We start from the raw sequence: 17440 nt of genomic DNA, 5'->3' as shown, positions 1-17440 counted from the left end.
GGAAGAGGATCTTTATTTTCTTAAGAAGGGAACATAGCCCTGAGGTGGGGGGCGGGGAGTAGAGAATTTCCCAGCTTGTGGTCCCTCCAACGGAGCCCACCCCGTGCTGGCTGCTGGATTCACACAGCGGGTGAGCTCCATCCAGAGAGGGAGGATCCTTGACAGAGGCCTGGTCTCCAATCTCCATACCCATTTAATGACTGAAGAGTGAAACTGAGGAGTTGGGGTTCAGACCACAGCTAGAGTGCTGGGTGCGTAGGAGGCTGATGGGTAGAGAAGGAGAATCTTTCAGAGTGGCTGAGGGAACCTGGTGCTGCAGAGTGGATCTTCTCCAGAGAGAGCACCCCAAGTCTTTGTCCAGGGTGAGCCTTGACTAGGGAACCGTCTAAGGGGACAGATATAACAGGTTCCGCCACACAGAATCCTGAAACCTGGTCTTCCCTGTTCCTGCTCCGGCCTCCTCTGCCTCAAGGCATGCCCATGGATCCATAAAAGATAGAAACTTTTTCCCCCACTAGCATTGGGTATTGAACCCAGGAGCACTCTACCACTAAGCTTCATCCACAGTCCTTTTTATTTTTTGAGACAGGGTCTTGCTAAGTTGTCCAGGCTGGTCTCAAACTTGCCATCCTCCTGCCTTGGCCTTCTGACCTGTTGGGACTCCAATCTCTGGGATCCCTGCCTCTACAGAGGCTCAAGAGAGTCTGAGCCAGCCTGTGGTTACACAACAATGTAATGAGTGTGCCCCTCCAACTTGTTCAGTGGAGAGACTGAACAAACTAACTTTCCCCATTTTCAGTTCCTACCTAGAAAGTGGGTTTAATGACAGGCCCAGATGCATGGGAAAGAAGTAGTACTGGGGTTTATTGGAAGAAAAATGTAGCAAGGTGAGTGAGAAATAACCTGTGTGTGCGTTTTTGGCAAATCCATTCACTCCTTCATTGTACATGTTTATTGAGTGTCTACTATGTAAGAGTTGTTGCGGAAACCTCATTGAATAAATCAGACCCCACACCTCTCCAGCTGATCTTTTTTTTTTTGGGGGGGAGGGGGCACACCTTGCAAATTTAAATAGGTTGGGAGTATTAAAGAGGTCAAGTTTTCCATTATGAGTGTGGTGGTCTCCTGACAGCACCTTCCAAATGTGGAGGATCTCAGCCAGGCTAGTGAGAACCGGGCGACACCCCAGGATCCTCTCTCTCATTCACTTGTGTTTGGAGTAGTTCCCGGAGATCCTCAGATTCCTTACAGCTTCTTCAGTCCCTTTCTAGCTCCCTTTCCCCAGTTTTTTTTTTTTTTATAGTAAAGTGAGTGAGAGATTAGAAGAGACCGACAATAAAACTTCCTTGGAAGAAATATCAGTAAACAAAAACTCAATTACAAGAAAAATAACAATAGCCATAAATTCCTGACCTCAGTTGTAAGGTGCACAATCAGTTTAGTTAACACACCACCACTAATAACCAAGGCGAGTCCCACAGACCGCAACCCCTCGGGCACTGCAGGGCACGGAGGTCTGGGCACAGCCTTCCCTGGCAGCCGCCCCGGGAGCTCAGGGAGCGCGGTAGTTACTTCAGTGCGCACCTCGCGGTTACACCCTCGCCAGCCGCGGGGCCTGCGCGGGCGAGAGGGGCGGAGTCTGCGCGGAGCGGGAGGGGCGGGGCCTGGGAGGGGGCGGGCCTCCTCTGGACGGACTCGGCTCTGGGGCCCTCCCCTGCCAGACTCCCGCGCGGGCGGGTTAAAGAGGCGAGCGGAGGCGGGCGCGGCTCACACTGCAGTGGCGCGCGTCGGAGCCGCACACGTGTCTCCCCGGAGGAGTCGGCTCCTGAGTTCCCTCTGCTCCTCACGCCCGGAGGTTCAGGGCGCCTTGGATCCCATTGGTGTTGGCCCACCCGGCCCGCGTGAGCGGGGCCGCATCAGTTCCCCGCGCTCAGAGGGCCAACTTGGCCGAGCAACTTTGTCCCGGGAGCGGCGCTTGGGGGGACGGGGTACTGCGCATGCGGAGCTCCAAATTCAAACAGCTGTTTCCAGAGGCTGCAGGGCCGGCTGACCCGGAGCCGCTGGGGCTGGGGGAAAGTTTCGCGTCCAGGCGGCCGCTAAGGAGCCATGGTGGACCGGGGCCCACTGCTCACTTCGGCCATCATCTTCTACCTGGCCATCGGGGCGGCGATCTTCGAAGTGCTCGAGGAGCCGCACTGGAAAGAGGCCAAGAAGAACTACACTACACAGAAGCTGCATCTGCTCAAGGAGTTCCCGTGCCTGGGCCAGGAAGGCTTGGACAAGATCCTGCAGGTAAGCCGCCCCCTGCGCCCCCAACACACCTGAGGTCGACGGGGCCCTAGGGGTGCTGAAGGGAAGACCCCCACGGGTCCGTGGGAGGTCCTGGGGTGACAGGTGAGGCTGTCTGCCTCTTCGTGGTTCAGGACGCGACTACCTGTCGCTCCCCCCGGGGACACGGAGATTCGTGGAAACCTAGTTTGCTCCGAAAGAACTCGGGGTTGCCTGCTGGGTGAACTGGGCCCGGTGTCTCGGTGTGGGTGTACGGGTGCCTCCCTTTTTGGAGGGAGGCTGTGGGGCGGATAAAGGCGTTTATCTTTCCTTGGAGACGCTCCCGGAGTCTGGGAGCCGAGCCTAGCGCCACCCTTCGCGTCTCCACCTTCCCGGCTCCAGGGCCAGAGCCGCGCCCGCCCGGCTTTGCACAGAACGGGAACTCCGAGGAGTTGCGGGAAGGTCCCCGGCGCGAGTCCTGCAAAGGCTCTGCAGGGGACCCTGGCGGGTGGAGCCCGCTGGAGAAGGGCAGGTGGCTGGAATGCCGGGGACGCCTTCAGGCTTCCGGGAAAGCTTATCACCGGGAGACAGCCCTTAAGGGCTTGGAGTTAAACTCTGTGAAAGGAGCAGGTTGCCCAAACAACCAAACTCGGAGAGTCCCTTTTCCCGGAGGAAGGAGTGAGGGCAGTTTCCTCCGGCTTGGCATCGGGGACGTCTTATCTTCTGGTGCACACGCCCAGTGGATGGCTTTGACCTCACTTGGGTAAACTGGGGCTGAGCGTCCTAACTGGGACCTTGGGCCAATTTGAGAACTGTTTATTGAGGGCTCAGCGGCAACCATCTACTATATTTGACCTGCAATAATGGCCTCGCCTCAGTAGGACAAGGACCAGGGTGGTAGATAATCCAAGGTGTTGCATTTCTCCTGAGATGAAGGATGCCAGAAAGGAACTCTCATGAGGAACTTTTAATGTACAGCAGCTCCCCAATACTTGAAGCATGCCCGGTGTCCCTCATTTCCAGCCCGCTTCCTTAGTATGTGAAACGGAAATGAACCCATCCACATACCTCTTTCCTGCACTAAACTGTTGGCATGTTGAAAGTCTTCAGAAAACATGACATCTTGCTAGCAGTATCCTCTTCTTATCCCCAGATTAGATGGACATTTGCACCAATGAGCAGAGGTTCCCTCTGGCAACTGGGCTGCTAGAAAAATGTCCTCAGAAGGGAAGGTTTGGGCTAGCAGGGCAATGTTGCATTTCAGTGGAAAGTTTCCTGCCCTTGAGCAATTTCTGGGGTGGAGGTAGGAGGAAGTGATGTTGGGGATGAATTTCAGAAGGTACTGGTTGGTCAGGGTGATGCCTTTAGTACCAGCTACTGGCAGACTGAAGCAGGAGGATCACAAGTTCAAAGCCAGCCTCAGCAACTTAGCCAGGCCCTAAGCAATTTAGTGAGACTCTGTCTCAAAATAAAATATAAAAATGGTTGGGGATGTGGTTAAGCACACTGTGTTCAATCCCCAGTACCAAAAAAAAAAAAAAGGAAAAGAAAGAAAATTATAAGTGCTGGGCTTGTAACTCAGTGATAAAGCTCCTAGGTTAAATCCCCAATGCAAAAATATAAAATGGAATGAAAAAGAAGAGGGGAAGGGGCTGGGGATGTGGTTCAAGTGGTAGCGTGCTCACCTGGCATGCGTGCGGCCCGGGTTCGATCCTCAGCACCACATACAAAACAAAGATGTTGTGTCCACCGAAAACTAAAAAATAAATATTAAAAAAGAAGAAGAGGGGAAGGTACTGGTTGATTTTGTTCATCTTAGTCTGCGTTCTGGGACATGATGGGCTCCTTCTAATGAGTGTCTGCTGTATCTCTGTGTGTTGTGGGAAGGGGGTCGCTTTATGATTTCCCTTGAGGAAATAATTCCACTGGAGAAGGAGAGTTTTTGTTTGGTTTGCTCCAGGGCTTTGTTTAGAGGGGGAGGCAGGCAGGCAGGGAAGATAAAGCCTTGAGCTGCCCTCGAAGTGTTTCCCCTACTCTGCTCCTCTGCCCCTGCAGGGGAAGGAAGGAAAGAATTCAAGGCTAGATGTGGGAAAATAAACTTCAAAACACAAGGAGAAGGGAAGGGGGGTCCAGGGGCTAGGCAGCCGGGTGCAGCTGGTGGTGGTAGCTTTGGAGGCTGGATGGCTTCCTTAAGGTGTTTGAACAAACAGAAGGCCTCTTCTTTTGAGGTCCTGTTAACTCCTTTAACGGTTGTCCCCACAAAAGTGGGTAGTGCTTTTAGAAAGAGGGTTTGGGCATCAGGACAGTCTGATTTGGAGATGATTATAGATGAGTTCTTTTTCTTTTCTCTTTTGGTACTTGGGGATTGAACCCAGGGGTACTCTTACCATGAGCTACATCCCCAGCCCTTTTTTATTTTTTATTTTGAGTAGAGTCTCCTAAGTTGCTTAGGATTTCTCTAAGTTGTTGAAGCTGGCTTCAAGCTATGATCCTCCTGCCTCAGCCTCTCAAGTCGTTGGATTCAGACATGTGCCACTATGTATGCTGCAGATAAGTTTATTTATTTGTTTTTTTCTTGCGGTGCTGTGGATTGACTCTGGGCCTTGTGCATGCTGGATAAGTGCTCTACCACTGAGCCACATCCCCAGCCCTGTGGATAAGTTCTTGATCTGTCCCCAGTTTCAGCCAAACAAACTGATCAATCCCAACTGGGTGAGTCCCCTCCCTTCACAGGAAAATCCAAGAAATGAAAATGGACCAGTGGGAAGCATCTGCCAGGATCAGTTTTATTCTGCAGAGTCTAACTTGTTCCAGTTTCTCATCTGTGACTTGGGGCAATGCCTCAAGCCTCAGGAAATTTGGTCTAAGCAAAAATGAAAACTTAGAAATCTTCTTTCCCATCTGGTTGCTTGGGCCTTTTCCACCTAAGGTTCTGTGCTTTTACTGGTTCTGAATTTGCCTTGTAATCATAAAAGACTCCCTGGTAAGGAATTCCTGGGGTAGGAGCAGGAGGTAGCAGGCTTGTTGGAGTATGCAGTCTGGGTTGGGGTTTGTTTTTCTTATGCTGCAGATTGTGTGTGTGCTTTCAAATGCATGAGAAAGAGGCGGGTAAAGCACCTTTAGAAATCCTCCAGAGCTGTCAGGTGCTTCCTCCCCCTGCTCCTTTTGTGGTTGAACTTTGAGGCCCAGGCCCAAGTGCCCAGCACCATTGCTGCCTGGGACCTTGTGTTTGCTCCTTCCTGCCGCCTTCAGAACCATCTTGAACCCTTACTCCAGCAGTTGCTCCACCAGATTTTGGGTGGCTTGTTCTCCCAGCCTCTTGTCAAAATTTCCCCTCTTTCCACATGGCAGAGGCCCCACTGGGGAAGTTAGCATAGACAGCACATCTCCCTGGTGCTGGTCATTGTGGGTGGATTATCCTGATTTTTACGAGAGGGCACAGGCTGGTTTTGCTATCTGGCTTGGCCAGTTTCCCATCAAGCCAGTTAACTTACCTTTGCCTTCTTTCCTCATGTGCAGAACAAGGTTTGGTGAGGCTCCAATGAGGGAGAAATCTTAGGCAGCATATATATGTATAGAGAGCAAGCAACTCTGCCGCTAGCATTTATTGAGCACTCACAGAGCAAGGCTCCTTGCCAGGTACTTCACCTGCATTATTTCAGGTACTCTTTACAGTGACCTTATGTATTATGATAAGGAAACCAACGCCCAAAGAAGTTAAAGTGGCACAGTGACACAACAAGAGGCATGGCCTGGGGATAACCAGGTCCTTGGCTGCAGAAGCCTGCGCCCTGGTCTACCTTCATCTTCCCTCTTGGGCCTACAAAGGGATGCTGTTGAATTGCTGCTCTGTAAGTGAGCTTGGTAAATTGGTTCAGCTGGACTCTGATCTGCTGGGAAATTCTATTTTCTGTTTCCTCTAGAACAGGCTGTGGCACACACGGTCTTCTCTGGTGTCGTTGCCTGGCTGACTGGATGTCACCTTCACTACTAAAGTAAGGCATCATTTCACCCATCTGGACTTCTCCTTTTGGAGTCCCCTCTTCTACCCACTTTAAAAAAAAAAAAAAAAGAGAGAGAGAGTTGAGTTGAAAGGAAGGAGTGGCAGGCAGCCCTCAGCCATCAGCCTCTGGTTTACAGTGATCATAAACAGGAAGGATCTGAGAGCTCACCATGCACTCGGCTCTTTAAAAAGCACTTCATAGACACTCTTAATTTACTCTCAAGGACCACCCCATGAATAAGGAAAATAAAAGGAAAAGATGATGCAACTTGTCCAGAATCTTATAGTGTAGCAGGTTTCACATCTAAGGGTATCATGTTTCACAGGACGTGGGAATTAATCAATGAGCATTTATGATGTAGCCATTGTGTGCCAGGCACTGGGCGAGATTGAGCTGCTGGGAAGAAGGATAAATAAAGCCAGGCGTGGTGGCACACACCTGCAATCCCAGCAGCTTGGGAGGCTGAGGCTTGAGGATCCCAAGTTAAAAAGCCAGCCTCAGCAAAAGCAAGGTGCTAAGCAACTCAGTGAGGCCCTGTCTCTAAATAAAATACAAAATAGGTCTGGGGATGTGGCTCAGTGGTTGAGTGCCCCTGAGTGCAATCCCCTGTAACCGCCCCCCCCCCAAAAAAAAAAGGATAAAAAAACCCATCCAGAACAAGACCGTGGATATGGACCACCACACAGGTGTTCAGGAGGGTTTCTTTTTTCTCTTCCTTTTCCCCCCAACATATCAAAAGAGTCTTCCTTTTTAAATAGCCTCTTATGCTTTCTTGCCAGACCCCAAAATCATGCAAACAAGCAATCTTTTTTTCTTTTTTGGTATCAAGGATTGAACCTAGGGGTGCTTAACTACCGAGCCACATCCCCAGCCCTTCTTATATTTTATTTCGAGACAGGTCTTGCTAAGTTGCTTTAGGGCCTGGCCGATTACAGGGGCTGGCTTTGAACTTGGGATCCTCCTGCCTCAGCCTTCTTAGCCACTGGGATTACAGATGTGTGCCACTCCACTCAACCAGGAGGGCCTCTTAATGAGGTGATCCAGTCCAGTCTGAGGGGCTAAGGGAGGGTCTCAGGAGATGACCTTTAGCCAGGGTAGGGTCTTAGAATTTGAAATTCACTGGGAAAAGAAGCAGGGTGAAGAGAGTCTAGACAGGATGGGCAGTGGCCTATTCTTCTAGTTTAGGGAGGGAGATGGGGCTTCTGGGGTGCTCCCTAATATTCCCATGTCTCCTGGGGCTAAGGTAGGATCACCCTGGTTCTGTCCTCTGCTGTGGTTCCCCAGGCTGAACTCTGAGTTGTCCTCAACTGCTCACAGAGCTGCCTGTTCCTGGAAACCTCTTGGATCCCACTGACCTCTTTCCCTTCTAAGTGCCCAAGTGCATTATCTCGTTTCAGGGTTTCCTGTGTAAGCCTGCTCTCATTTTCTGTACCCTTAGTGCTGTTTACCTACTCGGGTCTACAGTAGTAAGGCGAATTCCAGTTTTGAGGTTCTGACATCCTGTTGTGAATACCTGACCTCTTCCCCAGATTTGAAAAAATAAACCCATGGAGTGTCCTGACTGACATGCCTCACTGGGGCCCGCTGAATTTTGTCTGGACAGCTGAGGGTTAACTGTGAACACCCCCTTTGTTTCCAGCCTTGGTGGAAATTGTAAAAACTCACTGGTCCACTTAACTGCCTTTGTAAGTTCAGTGACCACAATAGAGCTTTTGATTCTGGAGGATTGGGGAGGCCTCTCCATCACTGGTTCCCGCTTCAGTTCTTACCGTCTAGGCCTGCACAAGTGAAGGTGGGTGGGTTGGGTGTTTGGGAGGAAATGGAAGAACAAGGTCCCTGGCTCATGGCTTGCTTGCGCATTTCTGTTTCACTCAAAAATTGAGGGCCGCTACAACAAAAAGCAAAACAAAACGAAAACTTGCAAATTGATACGTCCGCCTTTGTTAACTGCCTGGTGAGAGTTTTACCAAAGTGATTTTTTTTTATTAAATCGTTTTTGAAGTTTTGCTAGAGCCCTTCAGATGATGACAGTCGTGGGCACGGTGATTGAGAATTATTGAGGGCAGAAATCTGCAAGTGTTGAAAGGTTCCTGTGGAGCTGGGGTGCCTTAAAGGAGGGGCCGCAGGGAGGTGACGATGGCTGCTTCTGAGTATTTTCCTGGGGTTTTGCCCTATTTATAGTCTGGTGTTTAAAAGAAACAATCCTCTGGGTTTGGATGCCTGGCTTGTCTGGCCCTGACCTCCGGCCAAAGGCTTTTATCTTGAACTTAGTTGTTTGCTGTCATGTTGGGCTCAGCCTCTAAACTGTGTGTGATTGTGTTGGGGGGGCGGGGACAGGGAAGTTCCCCAGCTCTGGGGAGGAGCCCTCAAGACTGTCTTTGTACCGGTTGGGATGCTGTCTCTGAGAGGTTCCACAAGAGCCAGTGGGCCAGAGGTGATGGAGAGAATGAGGTAGGTGACCCTAGGGAAGCCCAGGGCGTAGATCTGCCTCCTTTCAGGGTTCCCTTGGGAGTGGAGGAGACAGAGATAAATCTCAGGAGATTTCACTGAGTTCCCCTGGATGCCTGGAATAAAGCAGAGGGCAATAGCCTGTCGCCCCCAAGGAGGGCTTGATGGGGTTGAGACTTGTGCCCCCAGGAGGGATCTTTCTCCAGGTGCTTCCGCGGAGCCCAGGCTCTGGTGGTTATGGGGTAACTTCTGAGGACGCACACGCCATAGCTTGCTTAAAGTTGTACTCCTAAAGAGTTAGTTGCCACCACAGGTTGAGTTTTTTTTTTTTTTTTTTGGTGCTAGGGATTGAACCCAGTGGCACTTTACCACTGAGCTACATTCCCAGCCCTTTAAAATTTTTTTTATTTGATGCTAGGTTCACCTGTAATCCCAGTGACTTGAGGATGAAGCAGGAGGATCACATGACACTCTGAGTCAAAATAAAAAGGGCTGGGGATATAGCTCAGTGGTTAAGCACCCTTGGGTTCAATCTCCAGTGCCACCCACCCTCTTCAAAGAATTTTTTAAAATTTTGAGACAGGGTCTTATTAAGTTGCTGAGGGCCTCACTAGGTTGCTGAGGCTCAACTTCCTGAGTCTCTGGGATTACAGGCGTGCACTACCACCCAGCTACAGTTTTGAGTTTTCTATATCCAAAATGCTTAGGATCATACTTGTTTAGGATTTTTTGGACTATTTGCACATACATAATGAGATATCCTGGGGATAGGACCCAAGTCTAAACATGAAATTCATTTGTTTCTTTTATAACTTATACATAGATTAAGTATAATTTTATACACTATTTTTAATGTACCTGCATGACTGTGATCCAACCTGTGAGGTCAGGTGTGAAATTTTCCAGTTGTGATGTCACGTTGGTATTCAAAAAGTCTTGGATTTTGGAGAATTCTAGATTTTTGGAGTAGAGCTGCTCAACCTATCTAGGACTGCTGCTCTGAGATGCTCTACTCTGCTCTGTGGTGGGGAGGGCCATGCACAGCCGAGGCAGATTTCAAGGTGGTATTGCAAAGAATCAGGAAGACCTTCCTAGATCTTCTTGGTGCTGGGAATCAAACCCAGGACTTTGGGTATGCTAGATAAATGCTATACCATATCACTGAGCTACACTCTCAGCCTTGAATAATAATAATAATAATTATAATTATAATTATTATTATTATATCAGGGATTGAACCCAGGGGCACTTTACCACTGAACCACATCCCCAGCCCTTTTTTATATTCTATTTAGAGACAGGATCTGGCTGAGTTGCTTAGGACCTTGCTAAGTTGCTGAGGCTGGCTTTGAACTCACGATCCTCCTCTGCCTTAGCCTCCTGAGCTGCTGGGATTACAGGAATGTGCCACCCGGCCCGACTGAATTTTTTTTTGGTGTTGCTGGGGATTGAACTCTGGGGCTTGTGCATGCAAGGCAAGCACTCTACCAACTGAGCTATATCCCCAGCTTCTGACTGAATTTTTTCATAGTATAAAACAAAAATTCTCCTGACTTAATCAGTACTAATTGTCTGGTTCAGTAGTGTTAAATTCTGTTCACATTGTTGTGAAGCAGACCTCTAAGATCTTTTCATTTTGCATAACTAAAACGATACCCATTAAACAGTAATTTTCTTTTTCCTTCTCCACCCATCTGCTGGTAACCACCATTCTACTTTCTGTTTCTGTGAATTTGGCTGCTTCAGCTATCTCATGTACGTTGAGTCACACAGTATTTGTCTTTTCACATGTAAAATGGAATAACCCCTGTGGAAAACAGTATGGTGGCTCTTCAGCTGGAAATACAACTACCAAATTATGCAGCAGTCTCACTTTGGGGTATCTATCAACTGAGTGTTTTTAAAGAACTAGAAAAAGAAGTGGGGGCGGTGGCTCCTTTCCCATAGCCCCCTGGGAGGTGTAATATTGCATCATGGTCCTGCTGGGCTGCAGCCCCGTGCCAGGGAGGTAAGGGTCAGATGACGAAGCCCTTCTGGGTTTAGCCAAGGAATTTGAACTCCTTCAGATTTTAGCATTTTTCAAGTAGGGGAATGGATAACATTTCAGAAAGTTCCCTCTAACTTCGCAGTCATTTGCAACTTAAAAAAAAAAAGTGGAATATTCAACCCTAAATTAAGGGCACTTGTGTGTGTTGTGATAAGGACTCTCCTCCTTCCTTTCTCCTGCTGTGGTGGACTGTGGGTTTTCCCAGAAAGCCCATAGAGCCTCAGAGGACCCACCCCTCTCACCCCAGCTTTCGGTTGTTACCTCTCTCCCTACCATGAACCCCTGGAGGTCCCCCTAGGCCCTCATCTGTCCTAAGACTCCCTCCAGTGTGGCCTTCCTGTATTGGCCCTTACTGTCAATGCGTAGGTGGTGTGCCCAGCTCTGCTCTGCTTCCTGAGGCCTCTAGGCTTTTGGTGAGGAGATACCCTGTCCCCCAAACCCAGAGACCTGAACGAAGTGGAGGTGGAAGCACAGAGGGGGCCCTCCCTGCTGACTGTCATTTTTGTGTGATGAAGCCCCAAAGACTGGAGGGTCTTCCCCCTCAGCTCAGTCCAGCCAGGGAGAGGAAATTGGGCCTTGGTGGTGAAACGAGGGGAAATCCAGTTTGAAGTGATGAGTGATGGGTTGCAGATGGTGGGGGCCGGGGACACCAGCAAAGGTTGTTGGGCTGTGGAGGGTTCAGTTCCTGTTTCCTGAAGCCTGGAGAAGAAACCCATGGCCTCTTAGGGGACCTGGCTCCTAACAGAACCCAGCCTCTGCCCTCAGGGAGCCCCTAATCTGGAGACTGTTTCCTATGAGCTGTTAGGAGCTTGCCATGGGTAATGTGCACACAGAGATGGATTTTTACTCTTGGACTTAATGAGTGTGGCTGGTGGTTCTGTGAGCATTCCGTGGGTGCCTGCTGCACCAAGCATTGGGTGGCATGTTACTTGTGTCTCCTGGAACCAGGCCTGCAGGCTAGGAGTCCTTGCGGTTTCCACCATACAGGAAAATGCAGGCCAGGTGACCTACCTAGGTCAGAGCACTGACACTGAATCCTGCCTGCTGGCTCAGCCTTTGGTCAAGTCCATGTGTGGAGGTAGAGCCAGGGGCTGGGGTTGACAGTCTTGGGCAGAGAGGAGGGTGATAGGAGCCAACAGTTATCACGCACTTCGTGGCGCTGACCATGTAGCTGTTGATGTGCTTCGTCACATTGAATTGCCACACAGCTAGCCTCTGCAGCAGGTTCTGTGATCTTATAGAATAGACCACAGAGGGCTGGGGTTGTGGCTCAGAGGTAGAGCGCTCGCCTAGCATGCAAGAGGCACTGGGTTCGATCCTCAGCACCACATAAAAATAAAGATATTGTGTCCACCTACAACTAAAAAAATATATTAAAAAAAAAAAAAAAAGAATAGTCCACAGAGGTTGAAGAACTTGCCCAAACCTTACAGTTAGGAAAACAAGGATTGGATTGGATCTCACTTTTGACACTCAGAACCATTCTGCTGTTCATTACCTGGCAGTGAAGGTGGATAAAGCAGAACAAAGGTGCAGGGCAGTGTGGTGTCCTCTGTCATTTAAGTTGCACAGAGCTGTGCTTTCAGGGAGTGAGCAGGGTGCCCTCGAGCACATTGTCTCAACTCTGAACAGGGACAGTAGTACGGCCTCTCCCTCGTGCCCACAGAATGTGTGGACATGTCAGACAGAACGCCTGGGGCATGTAACAGGGCTCCCTAAATATTAGCTGCTGTCCTCTGCCCCACTTCCCTGAGCGCCTTGTCCCTAATACCTCCCTGCAGATCCCACTGTTGAGCTCCTAATCTGGAGATAGGGGCAAGGGAGGATAAGAAAACCCACAAGTTCTCCCCTTGTAGAGTCACCCATCATTTTCCATTTCTTGAAATTAATCCACAACTTGCACCCCCAAAATCATGGTCAATGTGCTGGGAGCCATTAGCCAAGTAGGTATGACAATTTCCTTGCCAGCGTACCCCATGTTGCTGACATTTTGCAGTGACATTGAATGTAGTTGACCTTGCTCAAGGACCAGGGCGGATTAGGGTGTTCCTGGTTTAACATAATCGGGTTTAGGGCGTTCCCAGTTTAGGTTCCAGGTTTAAGGTTTAAGATTATTCCTGCTGGGAATAGGGCGTATCCTGCTGCCTAAGTTCCCCTTGAGTTCTCACGGGATTGAGACAGTATATTTTGGGAGACAGAAGCCCAGTGGAGGTGATTTTGGGAGAGAACGTGGATTTGAGCAGAGAACGTGGATTTCCCCAGAACGTGATTGTAGACGGCTGGTGTGAGTTCGGGAATAAAGAGTTGCTGTTTGAATCTACAAGCTGTGTGGTGGCTCGTGATTTTGTGCCCAGCCAGACTGTGGCATCAATGCCTGAAAATAGGGAAAGGTTTATCCTTCCTCCCTGCAGTCCCAAACCTTGGTTAAACGTTTTGGAGAATTCTTGGGTCCAGAGGACCTCAGCAGTACTCTCCCTGGATAGTGGTTCTGCAGGATCTGAGGTCAGAGTTGAGCTCTCCTTGGGGACAGATACCACCAGCCTTCTCAGAGAGCCCTGGGTAGTCAGGACTCTGACTGGCTTTGAAATGTACATTCTTTTTCCTCTCTTCCATCTAAATATTTAGGTTTCCTGCTGAAACATTTAAGCAGGACTGTGTACTGCTTAAATGTGTCACCTCCCATGCCCCCCTGTAATCTGTCTGCAGCTGCTTAACCAGGCCCCTCCTATGAGGGGGGCCGCTTGCCCCAAGTTTGGAGAGAAGCTCTGTAGGGCAGTTGGTGGCAGGACCGGCCTTGCTTGATTGTGTAGCCCGGAGCCTGGCCCAGTGGATTGCCAGGGGCCTTGTTGGCCACATCTAGAGGGGTGAAACCATAGAGCCCTCCATTGCTCTATGTGGACTGTACTGTGGCTGGGGGTGGGAAGCCCTCCTCTGAACCATAGTGTAGAGAAAGGCTGGTTCTACCCTGGATCCCAGTTCTACCTACCTACTGGTTTGTGCCTTGTGACCTTGGCTGGATTTTACCTCTCAGGACTTAAGACTTTGCATGCCTAGCGAGACTTAAGAACCTGGCATGGCAGTAGCCATGTCTCCCTGTCCTTGGGCCTATGTTACCAGGCCCAGCTCCCCAGAGCTGCCCAGTAAGGATGTGGTTTTAGTGTTACTCCCTGGTCTGTTGTACCTGGGTGCTATAGTACTAGGCCAAGGGGGATGCAAAGTCGGAAGGGACTGAGCCTCTTCGAAGATCAAGGCCCAGTGGATTAATCCAGGTGATCTAGGCCCAGACTCTGGCCCTTAGTTTTACGAGCTCTGAATTGCTCAAAGAGGGAGGTGCTGAAAATTTACTCCCCTTCAAAGCACATCTGGTGGGGCTGGGTAAGGATAAGCTTTTTTATTTTTAATTGACATGTAATAATCGTATATATTTATGGGATCCAGTATGGCAATTTAATCCATGTGTACAATGTGTAATCATCAAATCAGGGTCATTAGCATTTCCATCTCTTTATCACTTCTGTGTGCTTAGAATTTGAAGAGGGGGGCTAGTTGCTCCACCTTTGTGTGAGAGGTGAAGATCCTGAGAAAAAGCTGCACAGTGCCACCTGCAGCTCATTGCCATCTTTCCCTGATGGAGGGGGTCCTCTCTGGGTCTGATTATCTCTAGGACCACTCCCCCTCCCCCCTGCCCCCATTCCCCTACCAACCCCATCCCCCCAAGCTCCCACCCCATCTGGTTCCGATAATCTCTGGAAACCTTTCTTTTCCCCTCCCCTATCCCTTGTCTTGCAAATTTCCCCCAAATTCCTTTCCCATCCTTGAAGAAGGCCTTGGCAGTGCATGTGAGTTGTTAGCAGGTTCCTGTCCTAGGTCCTGGGCTGGTGCTGGAGGGGAGCTGTGGTCCCTGCTTTCAAGGACCTTAAGTTAGTAAACAGCCAGTCCCCGCTCAGATATCTACTAAGTGCTTAGTAAGTAAATATCTTACTGTGTACTAGGCACACAGTGCCTGTTTGAGGACCACTGCAAGCAGAATGAGGCCTGGTTCCTCCTGCCTTTTAGGGACCTTCCCTGGACTGCGTACTGCAGAACCAAGAGGTTAGATGCAGGAGCTTGGGAGGCCCAGCATGCCTGCACCCCTCCCTTGTTTGATCTCAGAACTGTCCAGGAGGAGCCAGGGGAAGGCCCCCACTGTTTGCAGGGGAGGCGGGCAGCTCCCTAGCTGATAGCTCCTGGCCCATCCTGGAGGGAGGGAGTGGACATGTGTGCAGGATGTTACCTGCAACACTGGGTGACAACACCCACAGCCTTCTAAGAAGCTTGCAGATGTGCAGGTTTTGTGTCTGTGTTGCCAAGGGTCTCTGTAGACCCTTAAGATCTTCCTTCTGTGGGCCTGACTGGGGATGCCATTCCGTTTCTTAGATGGGAAACCCAGGCTCTGTTAGGAGTGACGAAGCCGGGCAGGACTGGGTGCAGGGTGCAGGTTAGTCCTGTAGCACTGCAGGAGGGTCCAGGCTCTGGGCCAGTTTCTGCTAAACTGTTTCCCATCCTATTTCTAATCCCTTTTAAAATTGCCTTGATGGCATTTTGGGGTCACAGCAATTTCTGCTCACATTACCCCTTTGGCCTGCTTCATATCCTGACCTGATATGAAGACACACCCCACCTCGTGATCCTGAGCGGCTCCCCATGGCTGGTGATTTCTGGGAGAAGAGGCAGAAGATGAAACTGGTGAGCCAGAGGCTCAGAAAGAAGGATGTTTTTCTGGGCCGACTGGAGCCTCAGGCAGAAGAGATCTGACTGAGGCCTCTGCTCCCAGGGAGTTTCTCCCCACTGGACTCTGCTCCCCGTGAGTCTGCACCCCAGGAACTTTTGGCTGGTGTCTTCATCCCCTCTCGGGAGGTTGCAGGGGTGGCTTGTGCTCAGGGCACCTCTCCAGGGGAGCAGATCATAAAAATGCGAGGCTGGAGGGAGCTTAGTGGTTATTTGACTAGCCTCCGGCCTCCTGGAGCCAAGGCCCAGATCTTGGGGGAGGTTATGCAACTGTCCAAGGCTACCCTGCCCACCAGGGGCGGGGGAAGAGTAATAAAGGAGCAATTAGAGCTGGTGGGGCAGTTATAGAACAGTGGCCCCAAAGAGGAGGTCAGTCAGTCAGAGGTGATTGTCACACCAGCTGTTGGGTCTTCTCGTTGTGCTCTGTAGTCAGGTACCCTGATGGTCAGATCATAACCCTCAAAATGGAAAACCTTTAGACGTCTCCTCCCTTAGACTCAGAGCCAAAGACCTTGCAGGGGCCTCCCAAGTGATTTGGACCCTGCTGTCTGTGAGCTCACCTCTTTCCTACCCTGATGCTGTTGGCTCAGGGCAGATGGGAGATGTTGGAGGCCATCTCCCTCAGGGGGAGAGGTGTTCTACATCCCCATACCATGAGGGCCAGTTTCAGCTCTTACCAAGAACTTGAGGTTTATATGTGCCAGTGACAGATGATGATGGGGTTGGGGTTGGCAAGAAGACAGGCACTGTGGCCACACAGCGGAAATGAACTGTAAGAGATAAGGCAATGGAGGCAGGAAGGTTAAATAACAGTCAAGGTCACATAGCTAGTGAGTGGCTTGAACCCAGGCCTTGGGTCCAGAGCCCACAGCCTGCCAAGTTGCCTCTCATTTAGGCACCATAATGTCTACATTATGGCCAGACTTAAGGACTCTGTGTGTGTGTGTGTGTGTGTGTGTGTGTGTGTATAACTGGGAGTTGGACCCAGGAACATTCTACTTTTGAGTTATATCCCCAGCCCTTTTTGTTTAAATTTGTCTTGAAACAGAGTCTCCTGTAAGTTGCCAAGGTTGGCCTCAAACTTGTGCTCCTCCTTCCTCAGCCTCCCAAGCTGCAGGGATTACAGGCATGTGCCACCTTATCTTAAGGATCCAGCTAGGCCACAAGCTCCTCCCCTGGAGACCCACTGCTCCCAGCATGAAGTGCACCGTGGGCTTGCTTTCTGGATCCTTGGCGGAGTACTGCGCTGTTCAGTCTTGGGATTTCTGACACCAAAGTGCTGTTTCCTGGCTATGTGGACCATTATGGACTACTTGCCATTTTGAGCATGAAAAGTTGTTGTTGTTGGTGGTGGTGGTACTGTGGATTGAATGCTGGTTGGTGGGTGTGTGTCCGCGTGTGTGTCCGCGTGCGTGCACAGGTGCTTAACCGCTGAGCCACATCCACAGCCCTTTTTATATTATTATTTTTATTTTTATTTTTTTAAAAATATTTTTTATTTTTTAGTTATCGGCGGACACAACATCTTTGTTTGTATGTGGTGCTGAGGATCGAACCCGGGCCGCAAGCATGCCAGGCGAGCGCGCTACCGCTTGAGCCACATCCCCAGCCCTTATATTATATTTTGAGAAAGGGTCTTGCTAAGTTGCTTGGGGCCTTACTAAGTTGCTGAGGCTGGTTTTGAACTTGCCATCCTCCTGCCTCAGCCTTCCAAGTCACTGGGAGTACAGGTTTGCTCCACCACACCTGGCAAGCGTGAAAAGTTTTAAAGCAGAAAAACCTTGGTTGTGTAAGTGGGTGCCACAGCTTAGAGTTGGGGCGGTCAATTGTGTTCTCCCCTCCAGGCCCCCTCACCTTTACCCACTGCGTCTACCTCCTGCCCCTTGATAAGTCTGTGGATCAGAGG

The 17440-nt window shown here is 50.1% G+C and overlaps 1 protein-coding gene across 1 annotated transcript in view; it reads left to right on the top strand.

Annotated features, from left to right (window-relative positions):
• Positions 1-1737: 1737 nt before the first annotated feature.
• Positions 1738-17440, top strand: part of Kcnk5 (potassium two pore domain channel subfamily K member 5) — a 43936-nt gene continuing 28233 nt past the window's right edge. The window contains exon 1 of the mRNA XM_015487680.2: positions 1738-2292. Coding sequence (XP_015343166.1) covers positions 2107-2292 — 186 coding nt within the window. The 5' untranslated portion in view covers positions 1738-2106. The remainder of the gene's footprint in view (positions 2293-17440) is intronic.

This window comes from Marmota marmota, unplaced genomic scaffold (genome assembly GCF_001458135.2).
Source record: "Marmota marmota marmota unplaced genomic scaffold, marMar, whole genome shotgun sequence".
In the NCBI taxonomy this organism is placed as follows: Eukaryota; Metazoa; Chordata; class Mammalia; order Rodentia; family Sciuridae; genus Marmota; species Marmota marmota.
The sequence above is the reverse complement of the archived record's forward strand: the minus strand, read 5'-3'. Positions and strand labels throughout refer to the sequence as shown.